The sequence below is a fragment of the Achroia grisella genome, unplaced genomic scaffold (assembly GCF_030625045.1).
Source record: "Achroia grisella isolate CSIRO2021 unplaced genomic scaffold, CSIRO_AGI_Agris_v1 utg1576, whole genome shotgun sequence".
NCBI lineage: Eukaryota > Metazoa > Arthropoda > Insecta > Lepidoptera > Pyralidae > Achroia > Achroia grisella.
Window position 1 is genome coordinate 19,343 of NW_026712658.1, and position 19,135 is coordinate 38,477.

Genomic DNA, 19,135 nt, shown 5'->3' on the forward strand with positions numbered 1-19,135 from the left:
TAAAATTGATTAAGACCTATTTGAGAAGCACGATGAGTCAAAAGAGACTATTTGCGTTATCAGTTCTATCAATTGAAGCTGAAGTAGCGGCTAGTGTTAGCTGACATAATCCTGAAAAAGTTCAGTGAGGCAGGAGGTAAATAAATATAATTTGATTAGCAATAAATCCCGTGTTCTCATACATTAGTTTAATTATAATTCGCTTATGTAATTAAACGTTTTCTTGACTGGGAAAAAAAGGAGGCCTCGGGAACCCGAATTTCGCCGACGTCCACGCGTGGTCTATCACCGCCATTATGATTCGGGTGAATCATCACGAAAACCAATAGCACAGGTACCTGTGATATTGGTTTTCGTTGACGAGGCACCAATGGAAGATGATAAAATGTCATCTATGTATAGATATAATAATATGGGCTATTATGATATAATCATGATGGTTTGCTATGGAGCAAACCATATATGCGAAACCTGAATGTACCATACATTAGAAGCAATGGGTTTACCAATCCATATTACTAGCAATCCCCTTTCCTGCGCCATTGGATAGTTTTTTTATGGATGATAATTGAATGGTGCACCCGCCTGAAGGATGATAAGATGATCAGTTAGCCCATTGTGACAAATTCACCAAGAATCACGATGGTTTCCAGGGAAATCCGGGTGGAGGTCAACCTGACATGATATATTATTAGCAATAAGATCATCAGTCCACATTACTAACAATCTCTTTTCCCTTCCAACCATTGGATGATTGGGCCCACAAACTGCTTATACTACTGTAGCATCTGTCAGCAAAGATGCTACAGTTGGACCACTTAATCAGCGGGAGTGGGCAATAGGATATAGGTAAGTAATGAGAATCTTATTATGAATCATAACAGAGTATATAAAAATTTAAACTTCACGAATAATATACTGTATGAACTGTATCGTCTCATTATAGTTGCTACTTCCTAGTTTTTAGTGTTGTGTGCTACACAGAGTGACTTTTGTAGTTAATTTGTCAAATTATGACACTAGCAGTCTCTCAGATCTGTGTGTGCATGCACAGTGCACAGAGTAGAAATATTGTGTTGTTGAATTAAAGTTATTTATTAGTTTTTTGTTTATTCTTTATTTTTTTACTTGACTAATAAACCCAATTTGTCTTTCGATACACAACCTGAATATTTAATTGCCATTTTCAATATTTATGTGCCACAAACATTGAAAACTATTTTTTTTTTATGCATTAAAGAAAACAAAGAATGTTTTTAATATAAATTCTCCTACAAGTTTCAATGTACATGCACATTATAGAGTGCACAAATGAGTATTTAAATACTATTTTTCAATAAAATGTCTTGCGAGATTATTATACGCCGGGCTCGTCCCGAAGATTGGCTAGCACGTACCGAACTCGTAAAGAGCGTTATGACCACTCATCAGCGAGATGCTTTCTTTTTGTTCTTTTTCCAAGAAGTGAGTAATTTGATGAAGGAATGACAGAAATGTCCCCAGACCTTTTTTTGATCTGAGTAGGTGTGGTGGTGTTCTAGTTAACGCTGCAGGCGAGTGTTCTGAGTGCCGCGGTGCTTTTCATCTTCTGCGGTGTGTCGTTACGTGGATTGTGCCTGGTGGTGCCCTCCGCGGCTATCGCCGTCGGCCTCGCTGTTTTCTTTGCACACCTGACTCTTGCCACCAAGCAGGCACAGGTATACTACTACTATTTATTACAACACATTAGACTAGATACTGTTTGTTTTTCAGCCCATTGCCTCTTGTCATTTCATTGTTCGTAATGTATGTAGAATTCTATTTTCCGCAGATAGCCAATCATTCCAATTATTTTTAAAGGACATCAGGAAGGAGATGGTGGGGTTTGTGGCAGAGCTTCGTGGGCCACTCCTTGCTGAACCACAAAAGCTCACATCATCTATTGTATTTGAACAAGAATTACAAGGGACTTCTAACAAACTGGTTAATACACAGGTATAAATATATGTGCTTTTATTTACTTAGGTACAGATTTTGTTACTGCTAACTAGCTACTAACAGATGACATGTGTTTATAAGACTAAATATAAATAAAGGTATATATGAAAAAGGTATGTGTGAAAGATGATATGAATAAAAGAAGAGTATGTTTAGATATGACGACCGAATAGAGAGCAGTGACATACTGCACCGACCTCAAATAATGGGATAAAGGCAAGGCAATGATGATATAAATAAAATGCATTACAGAGTAATGTGAAAGGTGCAATAAAAGCTAATTAAGTCTTTATGCAAAATAAGCTATGCAACAAATGATAATTGTACCTGTAAAAATGAAAAATAAAAAAATGGCCTATGCAGAATATACAACAAAATCACTGTACAGGTTGTGGGCACTGTCTCGTTGTCCGAGTACAGGGGCGACGGCTGTAGCGGCTGGCTTCACGCACTCGCCGTTCATCCTCAGTAAGAGCCACACTATATTAAATATTTTTGTACTTAAAAATAGTTGAGAACTCAGCATAGATGAATAATAGATTTGTTAATCTTTTATCTAGTGCTTAATGTTCAACTGTTTTGAGTAAACACATCTTTTATCAATGTGATAAATTAAGCGACTTACCTATTTATTTCTGACAGGAGAGCAAATAAGTTGTAAGTACCATGGTTTTCTTTTTCGATTATTAATATGTGTTTAGTTTAATAAGTAATATGTTAATAGTTTGCTAAACAAGACACTAATAAAGTTTTATTTAATTCCCAAGAATATAATTCAAAATAAGAATGCATTTTTGAAGTATATATCTATAAAGTATAACTATATAAGACCTTGTGTTGTTTCCCAAATGCCACATAAGTTAGGATTGTGTGCAAAAAAAAACTATTAAGTATTAGTTACTAGTTCCTCACCCCAACGTGGGTGTACATGTATTATATATATATGAACCTTCCTCTTAAATCACTCTGTGTTAAAAAAACCGCTTTAAAATCTGTTGCGTAGCTTTAGATTTAAGCGTACATAAGGACAGACAGTGACAGCGACTTTGTTTTATATTATGTAATTATTATTGTGTATACTGTATTATATATACAATACTAGCTGTCACGACAAACATTGTTTTGCCTTAAAAAAAAATTTTGTGGTCGACTACCCCTAACATTTAGGGGGATGACAAATAGATGTTGGCCGATGCTCAGACTTACTCAATACGCTCACAAAATTTCATGAGAATCGGTCAAGCCGTTTCGGAGGAGTATGGGAACGAAAACTGTGACACGAGAATTTTATATATAAGATTATGACTGGAAATTTGAAATTAATGATACTGGACTACACAATTCGCAATGTGGAAGTGGGACCTTGGGAAGTTCCCTTGTATTAGTGTTCTTTTTATATTAGATGGTGGCGGCGTGGCGTCGGGCGTGCGTTGGCACGGGCGAGCCGTACATACGCAGCTGCGGAAGGGCTCCAATCACTCGAAGCAATTGCTAGCGAGCTCCAGCCTGCTGCGCTTGCATTACTACGCGCCGCCGGGTGAGTGTGTCCATAAGACAGTAGCAGTCTCAACATACATATTGTAATGTGTGCTATGTTTAAAAACCAATTGCGTCATATGGTACCAGCATGCATAGTGAATATGTATGTATTGAGATTAAGAATCGCATTTTACACAAGTTACTTGAATGTTATAAGATATGGGTGCAATTTGTTGGTGCCATAGATTGAACAATTTATTTATTTATTTTAATTTCGATACACAAAATAGGCGAAATTATGATACTAAATTAGAACTGACGATAACAATTGAAATTATTGTTTGTCTGTGTGTTTGTACGAGCTAACCTCAGAAACGGATTTGGTCTAATTTATTTAAATCGGCGCATACTCAGCTATTGTGAAATATAATATTTGACGGTCAAGGTGGTGTAGCGGTTTAGCACACCGCCTTACTTCTGATGGTTCGCGGGTTCGACTCCTCGCACGCACGGCACAAACATTTGTATTCATGAGTATGATTGTTTATATCGGTTTGGGTGTTTTCTATGTATTATGTGTACGTATTTACGAAAAAAAATCTATCTATATATTTGTATCAGTTATCTAGTACCTATAAGACAAGCTTTAGCTAGCTTATCTTGGGTCTTGATGGCGCTGTGTGTATTATCCTGAGATTATTATTATATGTAATTCACAGATGGGAATCACGCGGCTGGTACCATCGTAGACTGTGCGGCGCGGCACTGACATTGCTGTTGTCACACTTCAGTATGGATCTTGCATACGCATAAACAACCTACATAGTCAGAAATATCTCAAACGATAATCCATAAACAATGTGATATGACTAATAAAGCTTATTTTGTGCATATTAGTTTTAAGTCCTTTTATAAATGAATCTATGACTTATTTATTTAAAAATAAAAGACAATTTAATAGTCAGTCTTGTTTTTTTCCACGAAATAGTAACTGTAGTTTTGAGGCAGCAACAAGGACCTGAAAACACAAATACCAAATAATACATTACAATAAAAATAGTTTAACAACATTACATAATTTCATCAATTATTTCTTATACAAACAACAATTTAACATGAAGATGAAATTGTATTTTCTGCTTAACGGTATACGCTAGCAAGGCACCAATGGACAATTATATATAGAACTAGCTGTACCCGCGACTTCGTCCGAGTGGAATTTAACCTTATTTTTCTAAAATAAAAGTAGCGTAAGTTACTCCTTAAAAAAACGGTTATTTCAATATTACAGACACTCTAATTTTGTTCATATGTCATAGAGGTCATGTCAATTGAGCGAAACAAAAATATATTATTCAAAGAAGCATTACACTAAATACTCAATGTAAATTCGGCTTGATTAGTTTAATGGTTGATGGTGATTAGATGATTTGAACTGGAGCTAACTTTGAGGTGTTCCGGGCGGTGTCTGTCTGCGAGCGGCACGGAGATGGGGTGTGATATCTCGGCCAGCAGGCGGCGGATGGCGGACGCATCGGGCGAGGGATCCGCGGCGGCCGGCCGTAGTAGTGCCCTGCTAGCCACCTGTTATATGACAATAATTTAACACAAATAAATTACTAAGATCTTTATTTTATAATTTTATTGTGGGTATACTATTATTATTATTAATAATAGTATATCCACAATAAAATTATGAAACTAGGTTTTTCCACGTGTAGGTTTCGCTAAAGACGAACACTTAACCTTTGAAGTATATAATTTGACTAGCTGACCACGCAAACGTTGTTTAAATAAACTAAAATTATTATTCTCTAATTATTAATTCTAATTCCATTCTCTTCGCTATTAAAAAATATTGGTTGATGGTATAAGGTTATAAAAAAATGGCTCAAAAAGGGGTGGACAACCCTTATCACTTAGTATGAAAAATAGATAGTAGCCGATTATGATATCTGCAATTTCATAAAAATCAGTCAAGCCGTTTCGGAGGAGTATGGTAACTAACATTGTAACAGAGTATTTTACATATATATATTAGATTTGTAAGAACCGGCCTCCATTACGGAAATGTTCAAGGTGCAGTTTTTGATAATTTTTTTTCTTTTAAAGTTCTTGTCTGTGTTTAAATTTACCTGCACAACGGCATAGCGCGCGTCCGCCGATAGAGAGCGCCACCGTGAGCACACTAGCTCTGCCAACTCGTTCGGCGAGCTGCGACCTGGAGGTTCCGAGTCTTCCTGGTGGCTATCGGTGGAGAGCAGGTCCCGCAGGGCGGCATGCAGCAGGCCGGAGGTCAGTTCACCGCCGCCCGCCGCCTCCGCCAGCTCCAGCCGAGCCAGCGGCTCCTTTACCGCACGCACCATTACATGCGTCAGACTTTGTACCTATCGATTTTATTTTAAAGTTTCTACTCTTACGATTATAAAGTTTCAGAATACCATTTGAAACTAGTATAGAATAATGTGTAACATTAAAGTGATTCAATTATCCAGTTAATGCAAGAATTATCTGTATAATTGAATATTCAAGAAAAATCAGCATCTACCGTCCAATGATCACAGTTTCGATTCATGTAGAGTACAAACATGTGTATTCATTAATATGATTATTTGTATTGATCTAGAAGTTTATTTTATATATACTATATGTTGCGTCTATTTTAAAAATAATGTATTTAAGTATTTTTTCAGTTGTTTAGTTTGGTAATCGATGGCCTGTGTTGTATTAATAATTGTCATCATCAAGGTATTTTGACTACAACTAATATTCAGATAAAGTAGCTTACATGTTGAGGATTTGCAATGTCTAGGAGACAATGCAATGCACGGCGAAGACGCGCGCGCGTCGTTCGTGGTGGTCGAGTCGTAGTTCCCGATGGAAGGGGTTGTGATGGAGAAGGATGGGCTGGCTCCCCCCACAAGCACGCTGCACACAACCACGCGCCCACGCCTACAATCTCCGCCTCACCCCACGTACCTGCTCCCATCGCTGCCGCGCTCACCGACCACAGAATGCTCGACGTCGCCTGTTTATTATTTATTTATGAATCTATATATTTATTTGTCATTTTGATTATATTAGTCACGTTGTGCTTTTGTAAGTCGAAATTTTCGTAAAGGCCTTTCATGATGCCTGAATTGTTGTAAGTACAAATACATTACTGTTTGGCAGACTGTTGTGTTCATGATAAGTAAGGAATAATTATATGATTGCCACTAAAATTACAATAACATTTCTCTAAAAATGTTTTTGGTTTAGTTTAATTTGCAGTTCAGATTTACCGATGTGTGTGAGATTGATGTGTGTAGGAGTGACATAGAGCGGAAGATATTGTGTAAGGTCGAAATATGTTCAAATATTTGACATCCATAATGTAGTATATAATTACGTCATATGTGATGTGGTCGATAGTAACACTGTCTGCATGTTGGATCATATCAAGGTAATCTCGAATAAACAGGCTGTGTTCAGGGCGCATGAGTTGCAGTAAGTCGCCAAGAAGGTGGGAGGGGTCTGGGCGGGTAAGTGAGGGAGGTGTGGATTGCACTTGTAGCGCTTCCACGGCAGCCGAGAGCACTTCACTCTCAGAGCTGCTAGAGTCGCTGTGAGCGAAGCGGGCGGTTGCCTCGTGCTCGCATCGCATCTGCTCTATCTCACGTTCACATTCCTTCTCACGTGCTCGTTCTGAAGCCAATGCTTCTGCAGATGGCATAATAAACTCACTCTGTAACAAAAGTACAATATTACAATGACAATAAAGATTATTATTAATTAATTCATTTACAATTTACAATTTTGTAGTTGTTATAAAGATTTTTTCTACATAAATTTATGATTTCGGCAGCGTTCGGGAAGCTCTGATATATCTTTTCGTCCAAATTCCCGCAGTGTCTCAAGACGAAGGTTTACGACCAATGTGTGTTGCCAATGATTACTTACAGCACAGATACGTGGTCGCTAACTATGGGCCCCATGAACAAACTCATAGTCACTCAGAGGGCAATGGAGAGGGCTATGCTCGGAGTTACTCTGCGTGATCGAATCAGAAATGAGATTCGCAGAAGAACCAGAGTAACCGATATAGCCCGAAGAATTGCGACTCTGAAGGGGCAATGGGCAGGGCACATAGCTCGTAGGACAGATGGCCGTTGGGGCAGTAAAGTCCTTGAGTTGCGACCACGTACCGGAAGACGCAGCGTGGGAAGGCCCCCCAGCAAGGTGGACCGGTCAAATCATCTGGTCAAGATCGCTGGTAATGAAATATTGGATGCGAGCAGCGCAGGACCGATCATCGTGGAGATCTTTGGGGGAGGACTATATCCAGCAGTGGACATCTTCCGGGCTGTGATGATGATGATGATGAAATTTATGATATTTTATTAAAGAACATGTCTAAAATTTTTTTTTATGACATTAATATCAAACTAAACTAAACTAAGTATATTTGAAAACACAATTTTTTCCATTATACATAAAGTTGTGGTCAAGAAGAGAAATAAGATGTTCTCTGAAATGGCAATACATGATAACCTCATGGGTCTCACATATAATGATCTAATTTCAATGGTGCTGACTATCATCACTGCCAATAAGTGAGATGGCTATTTCCACATGGATGACTATGTACAATCTATTTCAGTATAATGTACACTTGTGATATAATGATGTCTAATACAAGGGCTGATGACTGAATGCTGTATATGTGCAATTGAGAACTAGTAAAAAGGTTGACACATCGGTAATCTGAGAGTAATAAATTATTAGAAATTAAAACTTAGTTTAACTAGTGTAGAGTTGAAAATTTTGTGTCTAAATTTTTTAATCTGTACCGTTAAGAAAACTTAATCTTAGGACTCTAGAATTTTATAGTAAGTTATTAGTATAAGTATAAGTTATATATTAGTGTAAGTTTGTTTATTGATCAGAATGCCACAGTGTTTAATCATAATGAAATTATAGAAAACAGCTGTAAAGGGGCTGTTCAAGTATTACGTAAGCAGATTTATCACAATTATTTACCCCCATCCCCCTTGTCAGCAAAAGTAAACAAAGCTCTTACTCCCTCCCCCCATGCTTATGTAAACATTTCTCCATTAATGTATTGTTTTTTTAGCAAAGAAAATATATTTTATTATATTATGTCCCCCACCCCCATGTCATCCAAAATACCCCCGCCCCCCTTTATTTACGTATACTTGAAAAATGACAATAAACAATAATCTTTATTTTAATTAAAAAATATATTTTATTATATTATGTAATTATATTTTATTTAAAAATAAAAAAAAAAATATTTTTCATGATAGATAATGGAATTTTCTGCTTGCGCTAATGGTTTTGTGGAAGATCATAAGATAACAATTACGGAAGGTCAGTTAGATTATCATGACAATTAATCAGAGATGGTTTCCAAGGGAAATCTGACATGGTAAATTGCTTGGAGTAGTCCATTTTGCAATGGCATCCATCAGCGCCAATGCTTTATACTGAAGGGGGAATCAGTGGAAGATCATAAGATGAATGTGAGATCAGGTCAATTAACCTGTTGTGACAAATACATTTGGAATTGATCATGATGGTTTCCAGGGAACCATCCCTGCATCCCCATTTCCCTCCTGCCTCTTAAAATAAAATATTCTATACATCAAAATCCATAAACATAGTTATGCACCCAATGTTCTTTATTATTTATATTTGAGCTACACCAAATAAAAATTCACCACAGTAATATCAGTATCTGTCTTGTACACTACACATTTTTATGTTTAATTATATATCACATTAGCTGTGTCCACTATTATAGACTATTATAGCGTGATATATGAAATTAATAGCCCTTGTGTTATTCTGATGCATACAAAAGCTATATTGCTGTGATGTTTAATCAAAATCCGTTCAGTAGTTTTTGCGTGAAAGAGTAACAATCATGTACAACATATTCATAAACTTTGTCGGTTATAATATTAGTAAGATCAACGGTATCACCGCATACCTACGTATGGTGCTATTACCGATGTGTAAAATATATAAATTTACCTGTTGTTGTAGAGACCCATTTACGATTATTGTTGGAAGTTCGTCATCGTCATAATCATCTTCGTCGTCCACCATCATCACAATAATAATAATATAGATAAATTAAATAAAACAACAGATTCAATTAAATAAAAAATATCTTTATCGTTCAGTAATAGACACGAAAAGTGGTACAAGAGCTCCAAAAAAACTAGTCTATTTTTTGTATCTACATAAGTAATTTCTGAATAACTCTTTCAGAGATCAATTTGAAAAGATAAATAAAAATTTGATAAATATTTACTTTTGAAAGTTGACAGATAATGCAGACGTTGCCAATTTGCCAGACAGTGTTGCCAATTTATAGTATTACTTTCCCGACCTAATATTACTAAACAATTCACACAACGCCAGCTAGTCCCAAACTAAGCAAAGCCTGTGCTACGGGTACTAAACATCTGATATAAATACTTAAATATCTATATGTTTATTTTTTAAATACAGACGTATGCAGCACATGAAAAACACCAATATACATAATTCTTATCTCATGTATCGTGCTAAACTATCTGAAGCCGTCTATAACATGGCTATTTTTCAATATATATTATTATTGTTGCTATTTTTTTAGATCGCCAATACTACCTCTGATGACTCAAGACCTTCAAATCCGCAATCTCAACGTTTCCTCCCAGACACATTCACATTTCTCCATGAGTGCTAAATCTCCTAAATTTAGTAGAAAGTACCCAAATCCGACATTACTTTTGACAAATGACAGATAATAGAGACGTTGCATTTGTAATCAATTGCATGAAGGTTTTTCATAATATTGAATTGCTTCGGTCGCAATCTTTGTTTCAATTTCATTAATCATCTGTAGGTATTTATATTTTGTGCAATAGCAATGTTATCCGAGTACCGTAATATAGGATATTTTCGTAATTTTTAAATGTATTTTATTGTAACCCGATCTTAACTAAATAGTGTACTGTGCTTGAAACGTGTATTTTTGCAGGGCCACTACTAATTTGTAATTTAGAATAGTGATTTTACTTTGTGTCCGTGTGAATGAATCGATCGGTTGTCGGTTAACTTTAGTAAATTAAAAGCGCCCAAATAGCAGTACGCTAAAGGGTGCAGGTATTTACAAAATGTGGCCCGAGCGTCATGGCAGTGCGGCGAGATCTGGGACTTTGAAGCTGATAAATGAAAGCTCGAAGCATCATGATGCAGTATTTAATGAGTTGATGAGAGAATGCAAGCATAGTGCACCCGGTGCCCGCCTTTCTGCGCGCCTCAGGACCGCGCTCGAAAGGTAAATGCTTTGTTTATTTAGCATATGAAAATGATTCTTGGCTTATTATAAAACAAATATTTATTTGTCTGAATTATTGACGACATATTAGCGTCAGTTATAACAATTTTAAATGAATGAACTAGGTACAATGTAGGTAGGTACATTATAAGTAGGTATAGTATTATTCTGACTATAACAAAAATATCTATGTATTCTTTTGTTATGGAATATATGTACTATGTATAATTGTAAGTGGTATGCTATAATTAGCGCCACATTAATAATTTGCAAATAGTTTTATTAAAATATATTTATTGATTCTAACACTCATTAGGAATGATTTGCTCTTTTAAACAAATAATGTTATATTTTACATTTTGAGAATTTTATGTGAATACAAACACACAAATAGCATAATTTTTTAAATTGATAAAAAATGGTGCCTGTCATTACTAATGGTATATGGCAGGAGCACATCAGTGGATCATGATATAACAAACAAAGTTAGGACTGTAAGGCTATGTGAATATACCAGGAATTAATAGTTTCTACAGAGGACCACTATGGTTTCCAGAATGGACCACTGCAGTGGTTGACATGCAATGGTCCACCTGAACTGGTATATTTCTAGCTAGTAAGTTGTAGTAGTAGTAAGGTGCTACTAAACCTCATTACAAACATTCCTATTTGTAATATATCCTCTGCCCCAATAACACCAATTAAAATAATGAAATTATGTGACTACCTTACTACATGTATAATTAATAACTTAACTTTTGCTTAGTGCTACCCCCGGAATTAGGGGGAAAGGGGATTGTTAGTAATGTGGACTGGTGATCTTATTGCTAGCAATGTACCATGTCAGGTCGACCTCCACGCGGTTTTCCCTGGAAACCATCATGTTAAATTCCTGGTGAATTTGTCTTGATGGACTAACTGACCTGACCTCATGCTCATCTTATCATCCTTCACTGGTGCCCCGCCAGCATAAACCGTTAGCCCAGGCTGGTGCACCATACCATTAACATCCACAAAAAAAAAATACCCCCGGAATTGGTAGATTAAAATGTGATTAGCATATGAGGAAGTAATAGGTTGCAAGTACATTCAGAAGTTGATGGACTTATATGAACCAACCTATGTAATATTTTACTTGAAAGAATACTACACTGACAAGGTTAGTGTAAATGGAATACTGTTTGAATAAAGTATATTATAATTATGAATTTATTTCATCATACATGGACCAGAAGTGTTCTGTGTATGTTAAAAATATTGATTTTGACATATATTTTGGAAGCTGAGCCAAAACAGATGTGTTATGCGAAATGCTTTGCGAAAATGATATAGTAGTCTGATTAGGCTTTGTGTTGGTTAATTGGTGCCTAACCAATGATATTTCATTAGATTTCTTATTTCATATAATTTATCCATCAGTTATTTAACTAATATACTATAAAGCATTAAATGGCTTCCAATCTAACTCTAATTACTATACTTAACTATTAAATATTTAGAAATTCACAAATACTAATTATTGATTGGTTTACTTAGTAATAATTAGTATTGATGTAGTTCAAAATAATTATTCATTATTATATTATATTGATGCTAAATATTGGAATACTAAATAGTTTAGTGTAAGTAAATATATGCAACTTTAAGGGATACCTGTAATTGGATTGAATGGCTTTTGTAGTATTGTCATCAGACTAAGTACAATGGTAATATGTCATTGTTATGGAAAATCTTGTATGACGAAAATTGCATTGTTAATTTAATATAGCAAATAGCAATGATTTAATCAACATTGTGTCTGCTTCTACAATAAAGATTTACTACTAATTAATAATTAGCTGCTATCTGCGACTTTGTATGCTTGTCCTAATCACAATAAAATTTCAGTTGATTGTCAAAATTCATTAAAATACATACAACAATATAATCTTGATAAACCCACTTTTAAAATTCTTATAGGTTATTGCCAAAATCATATTAAGTGGTATTTTCTATTAATGCATTGTATTTTTAAGCTTGCAAGTTATTCCACTGTTTATTTAAAGCATATTCTCTGTTATTTTTTTTTATTATGGTTTGTTTTGCGACAGAATGTGTCCAGCGGAACGGCGTGCAGTTGTCAGGCGTAGACGAGACGGGTGTGCGCCGCTGTTTGTTGCGTGCAAACGCGGTAATGTGGAGCTAGTGGAGTACTTGGTACATTTGTGTGCCGCCGATCTAGAGCAGCGCGGCGTGTACGAAGTGCCCGACGACCGTTCGGTCCATTCCGTTACGCCCCTCTGGTGTGCTGCCGTCGCAGGTCGCCTAGAAGTTCTGCGGGTGCTCGCTGACGCAGGAGCTGACATCAACGCCGGTTCCGATAGTGGCTCCACGCCAGTGCGCTCTGCTTGCTTCATGACGCACCTAGACGTCGTGCAGTTCCTGGTGCAGCGTGGAGCCGACATCCATCGGCCCAATCACAATGGAGGCACCTGTCTCATTAACTCGGTGCAGTCAGTGCGCCTTTGCACTTATCTACTCGAGCATGGGGCTGCGGTGAGTATATCCTCGACATGTCCCACTTTCTATGAAAAGGCTGCCGTACTGAAGTATACTCATTGCAGGTGGACGCGCAAGACATGCAATTGAAAACAGCATTGCACTACGCGATCCAGGAGCACCGTGTGGAGACGGCGCGGCTACTGCTCGACTATGGCGCAGACCCTCGTCTAGAGTCTCGCGCGGGTGACGACGCGCTGCGCACCGCCTGCATCAAAGGTGCTGCACACATCGTGAGCCTGCTGGGCGCCCGAGTGCCATATCCTCCCGAGCGACTGGCGGATGCGTACGAGTTGCTGGGCGCCACACAGTTGGATGATTTCAATGACGTGAGCGCTGCGCTCTCTGCCTGGCGCCGCGGTACGGCTATCCGGCACTCGTGCGGGCCCTACATCGAGAAGCGGCCGCAGAGGCCTCCGCACCCCGCGCTGGGCGGAGCACGCGAGTGGCGCACCATGGATGACCTGGAGGCCGCCGCTACAGACATGGACGCGCTGCGGACGCAGGCGTTGCTGGTGGCCGCGCGCGTGCTCGGACCCGACCACAAGGACACAGTGTTGCGCCTTATGTACCGGTGAGTATTAATTCAGTTAATTTTATTTTGCATTACGCGTCCCTTGTGAGCCTCAAAAGTGGGGAATTAAAGGTGCATTTTCGAATGATTGAACCATTTGTACAGGGGCGCATCATATGGTGATGCATTTCGCTATCAGCGTTGCATTGATCTTTGGAGCTGGGCGCTACAAATACGCATCGAAAAGGATTCACTCTTATATTCAGGTATTTTTTTTGATACATCGAAATGTTTTCATATGTACTTATATATGTATCTGACTAATCTGTTTGCAAAGAAGATAAATTATCCGCTGTAAGGAAACAGACTGTTTGATTACTAAATGTGCAGACTTAAATTTGAAATTATAAACATTTGTTCCTTGTGTTATTATGTCATCCACAATGAACTATTTTTTAAATCTGGACAGTTATAGGTATATGATAATAATTGAGGTACTCAAATTGGCTACTTCCGCTTTTTCCGAATAACAGATAGAAAAAGGTACTCTAATTGCAGGATTATTGTAAATTGTGTCAAGTAGTAGGTAAAAGTTCTGCTTTTACTACTTGACACCAAAATAACAAAAAAAAAAACCAATATAACATTTATTTATGGGATCAAATTTATCTAATTATTTATTGTAAACTTATCACCACCAAGTATGGCACAGTGCATATGTACTCGTATGTGGTGATTTTCATTCACCGTCTGTTCAAAGAATTTTTATGAACATTTATGGCAATATGATTACGGGTTAATGTTGCTAACCATTTACTTACTCAGACACATGTCACACTGCGTGTGCACTGACGCGGCTTATGCTGGACGCGCACGGCGGCCGCCTCGAGCGTGGTCGCGATCTGCCGCGTTACCGTGATGTCATGCGGGTATTCCGCCACATCGCGAAAGATTTGCCGCGTGAGTAATTTTGTTGTATTTCTAATTAACTCGTTATTTTCTAATTCCAACTGACTCGTGCAGTACTAGACTGTAATTTAAAAAGACTACTTTTAGATTATTCACTTCTACTACACAAATTGTGTACACCTGCATCCATATTGCTGCTTTTACACAACATATTTCTCGCGCGCAATTTAGGCGTGTAATTTAATTTTACTGTTTTTCGTGACCACTCTTTCGCGCGTGACATCGCGTATGTTTCAATCCACTATTCCACTGATTATATTTTCCAAAGACACGTTTAAGATTTATAAATTATCAATAACACTACAATTATGTCTTTTCTCTATACTCAGAGGTCCTACATTTTGCAATATTAATTAATTATTATAAAAAGGCGCTAAAACACTCTGATTGATACGCGCGGTCTTTCTCGTTCGATTTGTTTTCGTGAAAGGCGGTTCCCGCGAAAGAGAGTACGTGTAACGGCAATAATAATTCAAAAGACTGCTTTTAGATTATCCACTTGTGCTATATAAATTGTGTTCACCTACATTCATATAAGACAAAGTTGTAAAGTTTGGGCGATGTATATAGGATGCCGCGCGGTGCTGGCCGTGCGACCGGTGTACAAGAAGCAGGCGGAGGCGTTCGACCGCGCGCTGCGTTGCGCGACTCACCTGGTGGCGCTGCTGCTGGAGACGGCGGACGGCTCGCCGGAGCAGCAAGCGTCGCTGCACGCGGCCGTCGCCGAGCTCGTGCGGGCCGACGTGCGTAGTTCCCACACCGGCGATACGCTGCTACACCTTTGCGTCTCCAGGCTCAACGTAATCCGCTCCACTTACTTCGCGGATGAACTCAACGCGACGGTTAGTAATTTTGATCAAAAGTTGTTCGTTTTACTGAAACCTGTTTTGTTGTAGACAACAGAAAAGTATTAATATATATATTTATAATTAAACAAGGCACCACTGACGCTAGCGCTGGCCACTCCCAATCAAATAGTGTGTGTGAATTTACAAAAACAACATTGTACGTTATATGTTACACTAGCTATACTCGCGACTTCGCCTGCGTGGAATTTAACTTTATATTTCTACAATAAAAGTAGCCTTAGTTACTCCTTATTACATCAGCTACCTGCCAGTAAAACTCCCGTCAAAATAGGTCTGGCTGGACCTATTTCAGAGATTAGCCGGAACAAACAGATAGACGGACTCATATGCATGTAGTAAAAAAATATTAAAATTTCAATATTACAAACAGACACTACAATTGTATTTATATGTATAGATTAGCGAACATGTATAATATAGTATTAGATACACTATTGTATTGGCCTATAATAATAGTTGTGCAATTAAATAAAAATATTATTTTTAATCATATGGTACACCTGACTACGCTAAAGGTTTACGCTGGCGGTTAACACCAAGAGGATGATATGAGTATGTAAGATCAGTTTGCCGAGCGTGGAGGTTATGTCTCTGACAATGATGGAATGGTTAATCTGGCCATAATTGGAAGCGATAATATAAGTGAGTCGACATGTGTTTGTGTGTGTGCAGCCGGTGTTCCCGAGCGTGGAGGTAGTGTCTCTGCTGTTGACTTGCGGCGCGGACGTGCACACGCGAAACGAGGCTCGCTCTACCGCCCTACACGTGGCTGCCATCCCCTACAACTTTTCCACAGAGGTATCCGTACACACAAAATCAAAATCATAATTATATATTTCATATAGTAAACATGATTAATTCTACAATCTGGCCACGGCACAATATGGAAATAAGTGTACAGGCAACCGCATATGCATGCTTACAGTACCTAATTGCCGACATATGTCATTTCACCTCATTATATATTTCTCTAGCAATAAAAAATAGCATTCAAGGTTTTATTTATTATCAAGCATTATCAATGAATCTCTCTCACAGTACTGTGACTTAAGCCCCACAATACACAGGACAATTGATATAAATACATAACTACATTTACATAAGTATATGGTTAAATTCCTAGACTACCGAAGCCTTCTTTCTAAGCTATATAAATCTTCATACTCCCATTGTAACTTGGGCCGAGGTTCGAACCCCTCAGACTAAAGTCGTATCTATTAACCAGGAGTTGGCCTCCGTAAGTTCTTCGGGTTTCGTACGGTGAAGCTGTAATGCAGTGAAGCTGTAATGCGGAAAAAAAAAATTAACTAGATTAAATAAAAGATGTTGTGATTAGAACTAACGATACGTGGTATGATCGGCAGCTGGTCGAAGTGCTGCTGGAAGGAGGTGCACACCTGGATCAACCCAACAAGTTCGGCGATTCCGCCGCGGACCTGGTGGCATTGAACCGCGGCTCGCGAGTTCGCGTGATGCGCTACGTGACGCTCGCCTGCCTCGCTGCACGCGTTCTCCTCGCCTCCCGCCGGCGGCTGTCACCCGACTCCTTGCCGCACACTCTGCACCGGTTCCTGGACCTACATAGGCCATGAGCCGAATGTTACACACCCTGCAACCGTAGGAAGAGGAAGAGATCGACTTCACCCTGTCCGTCGTCTTCCCCACTGCAGGGCGTTGTTCCATTGGACTATAATTTGATTGATATATAACAATCACGATAAATAGTGAAATTAGAATGTAACAAGTGACAAAATCTGGCATTCGAGGTGATAATGAATACAGTATGGCGGGTTAATTTTGCACCTGTCTGTGTGCTACGGAACGCTCCTTTTCATTGTTTTAAACTTTTAAATACAATTGTATGCACTATATAAACCGGTTATTTACCGGCGTTATGTTGTGGTGATATTGTTGTGTATCAAGTATATTCAGTGTTAGTGGTGATAAAGACTGATGAAGTGGCTAGATAGAAGTCTGTTTGTAATAATTGTTTAGTCATCACCATTTCCAGCCGAACTGTAATCATGGCGCTCATGACGTCGAAACATCTGGGATAAAAGATTAGATATTTAAACATGTGGAGATAGAGATTTTACAACATATTCTGCAGAAATTTTGAGTGTTTTTCATATCAACCAATGAAAATGAATAAACAAATGCGAACTCTATAAATAAAGGCAAAAGTCTTAATTTACAGTGTTTAATGTGTCAACTAATGGAAACAAAGATCTAATTTTACTAACTTTATTAATTTTATTTTCTATGCATTTATAAGCCTTTTTTAGCATGGAATATTAAACACAATTTATAAATAAAACAAACCAAATGAAGTAGTTCCTCGAATGCAGGTTTGTGTATCACTTCTTAACAAAAAAAATATATATATATATATTGGTCATATGTAGTTCTTGCAGTTAGTTATTCCGCTCTTGAACATGTAACCCTTTATATTCTCCCCTGCGCTTCGAGTGAACTGAGCTAAGGTGACTTTGACAAGCTCTCAGTATTCCTGTCATTATCACAGTAGGCTACATAACGCTTCATGAATGTTGTATTTATAGCATGTTTATACTTCAATATACAGGGTTGTAAAGGGTATATCAAGCATAAACCCAGCGATGCTCATTGAATAAAATGAAGATTTAGAAGAACAACATTTTAAATGTCAAATACTCTATACAAACTACACTGTCAATGTAAATGATTAAAAAAATATGTTTCATATATTCTCGCTTTGACAAATTTAAATTTCTAAATGTCAACTTTTATCTTGGAATACCTTTTAGAACTAACCCAGTAGATATAAATCGGGCAGTATAGGTCTATTTTCTGGCAAATGTGTAATATGAATTCTATGATGCCATATTAGATCTAAGGTTAATTAAAAAATGTTTAAAATAATATTAGCCCGCATTAAATGTCGGCGATCAATGTATGTAGATATGAATTGTAATATTAGTTAATATTAATGGTAAATTGTGATAAGTGAATATAATAATCACGAAATACTCATTGTTCATCAAAATAAATATAATCTATAGTAATAAACAATATTTAGTAGATGTTTCATATCTCTGTAATCGAATTTTATTGTGTAATTGTACAACATTCTATAACAAATTGTAATCTTGTAACTCTTGTCAGAGGCAATGTTAATTTCGTAATACAAATAAAGGATCTGAATTAGACGTATCTAATTTTTTTTAACAAGCTGTTACTCTCCTCGTAGCCTGAGTAGAAGACGGTAATTACTCCCTGATAATTTAGAATTAAGTGGAACTATTTTAAAATTTTTAGTTCATCACAAATAAACATACACAACATGAAGTCCTATTTAAAATATGAGTATAGATGTGGTCTCAATTATGTGGCAAATTATAAATATTCGGATTATGTTGGTTTTCATTCGTATAAAGTTAATTATTATATTTTACATATACGAATGGAGTGAGA

At 37.4% G+C, this 19,135-nt stretch overlaps 3 protein-coding genes across 3 annotated transcripts; 2 read left to right on the top strand and 1 right to left on the bottom strand.

The window, feature by feature from the left end:
• Nucleotides 1-1,209: 1,209 nt before the first annotated feature.
• Nucleotides 1,210-4,269, top strand: LOC131841272 (uncharacterized). The gene is made up of 6 exons (XM_059189559.1): nucleotides 1,210-1,464; nucleotides 1,542-1,697; nucleotides 1,840-1,974; nucleotides 2,366-2,445; nucleotides 3,380-3,514; nucleotides 4,176-4,269. Exons 1-6 carry the CDS (start codon nucleotides 1,342-1,344, stop codon nucleotides 4,267-4,269), a joined length of 723 nt encoding a protein of 240 aa, XP_059045542.1. The 5' UTR covers nucleotides 1,210-1,341.
• Nucleotides 4,270-4,381: 112 nt separating this feature from the next.
• LOC131841271 (uncharacterized) lies at nucleotides 4,382-9,624 on the bottom strand. Its single transcript, XM_059189558.1, has 6 exons — nucleotides 9,496-9,624; nucleotides 6,848-7,183; nucleotides 6,245-6,484; nucleotides 5,592-5,843; nucleotides 4,903-5,040; nucleotides 4,382-4,474 (listed from the first exon to the last, which is right to left on the bottom strand). Exons 1-6 carry the CDS (start codon nucleotides 9,571-9,573, stop codon nucleotides 4,418-4,420), a joined length of 1,101 nt encoding a protein of 366 aa, XP_059045541.1. The 5' UTR covers nucleotides 9,574-9,624; the 3' UTR covers nucleotides 4,382-4,417.
• A 662-nt stretch (nucleotides 9,625-10,286) lies between these two features.
• LOC131841289 (protein fem-1 homolog C) lies at nucleotides 10,287-17,435 on the top strand. The gene is made up of 8 exons (XM_059189599.1): nucleotides 10,287-10,792; nucleotides 12,883-13,327; nucleotides 13,396-13,904; nucleotides 14,010-14,110; nucleotides 14,670-14,804; nucleotides 15,384-15,655; nucleotides 16,355-16,480; nucleotides 17,047-17,435. Exons 1-8 carry the CDS (start codon nucleotides 10,629-10,631, stop codon nucleotides 17,272-17,274), a joined length of 1,980 nt encoding a protein of 659 aa, XP_059045582.1. The 5' UTR covers nucleotides 10,287-10,628; the 3' UTR covers nucleotides 17,275-17,435.
• The last annotated feature ends 1,700 nt before the right edge of the window (nucleotides 17,436-19,135 follow it).